Raw genomic sequence first — 4,975 nt, forward strand, 5'->3', positions numbered from 1 at the left:
TGACAGGAAAAAAAAAAGGAGAAAGGATAGGATAATAATAACTATTTTTGGCTAATAATTTTATGTGTATATTATTACTTTTAACATATATATTATTACTCGAAATAAAGTATAAGTTATTCTAGAATAAAAAGTTTCAAATTTTAGGTTAAAAAATAAATTGGAAATGAAAAGAAATAAAAAAATGGAATTAGAAGAAAAGATATTTATGGTATACATATATGTGTATGTCTATTGTGTATGTTATATATAGGTATTGTTAAAAGTATTTTATTAAAAATGTTTCTATCAGATAACTATTACTAATGCTCTTGTACTACTGTAATTATCATTTAATTTCAGTACATTTAATTTCAGTTTAATTCAATTCCAGTACTGTATTCTGATACAGTTAACAAGTATCACTTTGTGACGATACAAATTGATCGGTGTAAATTCAAATCAAAGTTGTTTTTTTCCCAAATTACAAAATCAACTTTATCGACCAAAGAATTGACACCATTATATTGGATATTATTTATATAACCATCAATTATCAGATTCTTTTTACCTTGCCGTACTTACCTGCTTGCTAATTACGAGAAATCTTATTTGCAACTAATTTATCATTTCCATTAGTAATTAAAAAAAAGAAATTGATTAGTTCAATTCATGACTATTATAAGCAGTAAAACACTGCATGATTTGCTTCTTTTTTTTTATTGATTGAAAGCAAAATGTTTAGGTTTGTTAAATTTGTAAATTGATTTACTGTAATTTTTTATTAAAGAAAAAGGATTTCAATAAGTTGATCATTTCAATATACTGTAGCAATAAAATTAAATTTAATTTTTTTCAGGAGTGATTAATTTTTTCGTAATTAAATTGATGATATTAGCGATCTGCAATTTGCATATTTAAAATTAGAATGTAAGTTAACGAATTGCACGAAGTACAGGAAGAATTGTGCAAACATTCTGCCTGGTATACTTATAATCATTCCTCATTTTTTGATTGATAATTATGAGTAAAAGTGAATGTTAAGAAAATTTTTTTTTGAACTTTTATTTAAAATGGAATAGAAGCGAAGCATTATAAATCGAAGAAATGCAAAATTTAGAAATGGATTAATTGATGAAATTAGCATATATGCAAATTAGCATCATCCTGGACGAGGAAAAAAACGTGCAGAAACGCCAATGATAGTGATGATAATGATAATGATGGCAGTAATAATAATAATAATTAATGATAGTAATTATTATTATTATAGGGAATAAAAAAGATATTCATACGTTTTGTGATGCTATCATGGAATGATAGAGAATTAAAAAAAAAAAAAAGAAAGAAATAGAACAAAGAAAAGATCGACAAACAACATTTTGGGCTAAAATAATCAATCATGCATCAAAGTCAATTTTTAAGAATGAAGGGAAAAAAGAAAAAAAAAACTTCATGGTATTTGAATTATTTCATTAATCCATGAGACAATTAATTAAAAGCCATAAGTTCAATTAATGGCAAGAAAAAAAAAGCTTCAAAGATATTTCAAGCAATATCTGAAATGCTGCAAAAATTATTTCAAAATTATTAAAACTTTAAATTTATTCATCAAACATCTTTTTTGCAATTTTTTTTCTCTTTTCAATTAACTTAGCAATAATTTCACTTTCCGAAATTGATTGCATTTTTAAATTATAAATGGTAAAATTTAGAATCAAGTTATGGTGAAAATGTGAAAAATGAAAGTTTTCCGGCAAAAATATAAAAACTATTTATAATATTACCATTTCTATGTAAGTAAAGTATTAATTTTGTTTCATTCATTGTATTGTTGTTGTTATTATTATTATTATTATTATTATTGTTATTATCATCAATGAGGAATTAAAAATCATTTAATTTCCTTTGACAATAACAATTAATGCGTCACGATATGGTCCTGAACATTCCGATTTAATCCAGTCAACTAATGGCTTTTTGTACATTCTTTCAAATTCTTCACGAATTAATGCCAAATCAATTTCGGAACGTGAAACGATTATTCGTATCAAATGATGATCAGCTGTACCAAGACCCTAAAATGATAGGAAATATTACAATTTGACGGAAAAAATAATTAATCATCAATTAAATGATATCTACATTATCATACTGAACACAGTACTGGATAAAAGTCAGCATCTCGAATGATGGTCAACTATATCATGATTTAAAATGATATGAAATATTTCAATTCGTTGGAAATTCATCATCAATTAATTAAAGATGACAATTTTTTGCCTAATTTTTATTACTATATGATTAACTTACTAATTCCAATGCAATTCAGATTAATTTTGACCACAATTTTAAAAAAAAGTAGTAAATTTTTGTTTGAAAAAAAAAGTCTTTTTTTGTTTATACAAATAAAAAAAGGAAAGAATATGATAACGAGAATAACAAATTCCTACATGAATCATCTATGATTCTATTTATACTAACAAAAATATCACTCATCTAAATCGGTGATAAATCGATATACTATGATATCATACATTATCATATAGATCACAGTATCAATCAATCAGTTTGAAAGGATTTGTTAAAATAGAAACAGAAATACAAAATACTCGATTACATATATATACATATATATTTCATAAAATATTTGAAAATGTTTTTTGAATTCTTACCATCTTTCTCGCCTTTTTTCTTTTTAAATGATTTCAATTAATGAAATAATTTTTGAAATCTTAACATTAAATAATTTTTAAGAATTTCCAATTATTTATCATTTTTTAATTTTCACATTTATATTAATTTACTAATTTATTTCCAATAATGGTAATTTTCTCCCTTCGTTTTCTATTTTTTATTTTTCGTTTTAACTGTCCACCACAAATTGTAAAATAATTCCATTCAAAAAACTAAATGATAAATGGCAAAACAAAGTTATTTTTCTCTCCGTTTTTATTTTTTATGAATTATTAATGTTAACTTACCTTCATAGCATCGTATAGCTGCTTAGCAAAAAAGCGCGGCTTATTCTGAATGCTATCAATTAAAGCCAAATAAGCAATTTTTGCATCACCACTGAATACTCTCTACAAATGTACAATTGTAATTACAATCTTTATTAAATAGATATGATTGCTATAGGATAACAAATTAACGCAATTCACGTCAAGCAATAATGATTTACGTAAATCTTGTACTTGAAATAGTTGTTATACTTCATTTGAAATAAAATATTGAAAACAAAAAAAACTTTCCCTATCTTATAATAATTCATAGTATTTTATCAATTAATGCATCATTTTCCTTCTTCTTTTTTTTTTTTAAATAAATTACCAAATAATTTCTTCACATTAATATTTGTGCGCTAAATTTTAAGCAAAATGTCAAAAAATTATGCATGTTTCTGATTCTTTAATAATGGTTTTTGTAGTTGTGGAAAAAAAAAGTTTAAATGTGGGAAAATTGTAAGTAATGAATTTTCTGACAATGAAAATGAAGGATAATTTCAGAATTAAATTTTAATCTTTTTTAGGTCAAAATATCAGCCTAATTCTTCCAACATAGGTTACATGAATAAGACAAAAATTGATATCATTTTTAATGACCGCGAAAAAAAAAAAAAAATATTCAAACGAACTTCGACAGCTGCTGTTAAAGGTTCACCGGTTATACTCTGGTACTCACTGAATAGTTTTTGGATTTGCCGAAAATTATCCTCACTTAAAACTGTTTTGAAAGTTTCCTTATCCGGTTTCTCCTTCTTTTCCTTATTTCCAAACATTCGTTTTGCTGCCTTGAAATAGCAAGGAAAAAAAAATGATTGAAACAAAAAAAAAAAATAAAAATATATTCTCATTAATTTGATAAATTCTACCTTTGCTGACATTTTCATCTTTACTTCCTATTAAAACTTATCTTATTTGTCTTTTTTTTTTTTGCTGATTTAAGAGTAAAATAAACATTAAGTATTTGTACCTATAAAAGTAGACAAAATAACTTTCTATTCTAATAAATTTTCCATGCAAATACTAAGGATCTGTAAAACATTATCCGATTAATTTCTAATCTATTAAAAATTTGAAAAGTTTGAAATTATAATGTACATCATTACTACTTGAACAATATGCTAATTTTTAAATTAATTATACATTTTCATTTCAACTATCAACAATATTCCTATGATTCACGATCATTTACTATTCATTGAAGATAATGCAAAAAGCATCAACTAATACATTAAGATAACTATAATCATACATGATTATCATATCATCATCCTAATGTGTTATCATATATTATCATTTATATCGCATTATTTAAGCAAAGAATTTTGAAAAAAATAAAAAAAAACAGAAAATTTTCATAATTCAAATTTAATGATTTAAAAAATGACAAGAAGTAAACAGAAAGAGAGAAAGAGAAAAAGAAAAAAGAAAACTAACTTCTCTTGCTCTCAAATAATTAACATTATATGATGTATCACGGTGATTATTAAGTAATGCTAGGAGTAATTCTTTGAAATCACCACTTGTGTCACCAACAATATCACTTTCCAATGTTCGACCGTATTCATCCTTGTACTCATTTTTAATTGCATTTAATTCATCATCATTTCGTGAGCATAAAATATCAATAAGTGTTATTTCTGTTGTACCCAAACCCTAAACGACGACAAATTAATTTTTTTTTTAAATTTTAGTTTAGTTGATAATTTGAAGTAATAAAGAAAAAGAAGAGAACGAGATAATATTTAGGGAATACGATTTCGAAATAAATATATTATGTTCCAATCATGTCATCATTCAAGATAAATATATCATATTTATCACTTTTTTTAAATATTATTTTCTACAAAAAAAAAGGAAAAAATCTTTTTCCTGATATCTAAGCTAAGCATATACATATATACATATATATATATATATATATATATATGTATATATATATATATATATATATATATATATATATATATATATATATATATATATATATA

General features: G+C 23.6%; 1 protein-coding gene across 1 annotated transcript in view; it reads right to left on the minus strand.

Annotated features, from left to right (window-relative positions):
• Positions 1–1,877: 1,877 nt before the first annotated feature.
• LOAG_18843 (Anxa6 protein) overlaps positions 1,878–4,975 on the minus strand; it is a gene marked incomplete at both ends in the record, with an annotated part of 5,180 nt that continues 2,082 nt past the window's right edge. Inside the window, 4 exons of the mRNA XM_020451505.1 lie at positions 1,878–2,057; positions 2,964–3,065; positions 3,617–3,772; positions 4,422–4,640. Of these exons, the coding sequence (XP_020304705.1) occupies positions 1,878–2,057; positions 2,964–3,065; positions 3,617–3,772; positions 4,422–4,640 (657 nt within the window). The remainder of the gene's footprint in view (positions 2,058–2,963; positions 3,066–3,616; positions 3,773–4,421; positions 4,641–4,975) is intronic.

This window comes from Loa loa (genome assembly GCF_000183805.2).
Source record: "Loa loa unplaced genomic scaffold supercont3.577, whole genome shotgun sequence".
Classification (NCBI taxonomy): Eukaryota; Metazoa; Nematoda; class Chromadorea; order Rhabditida; family Onchocercidae; genus Loa; species Loa loa.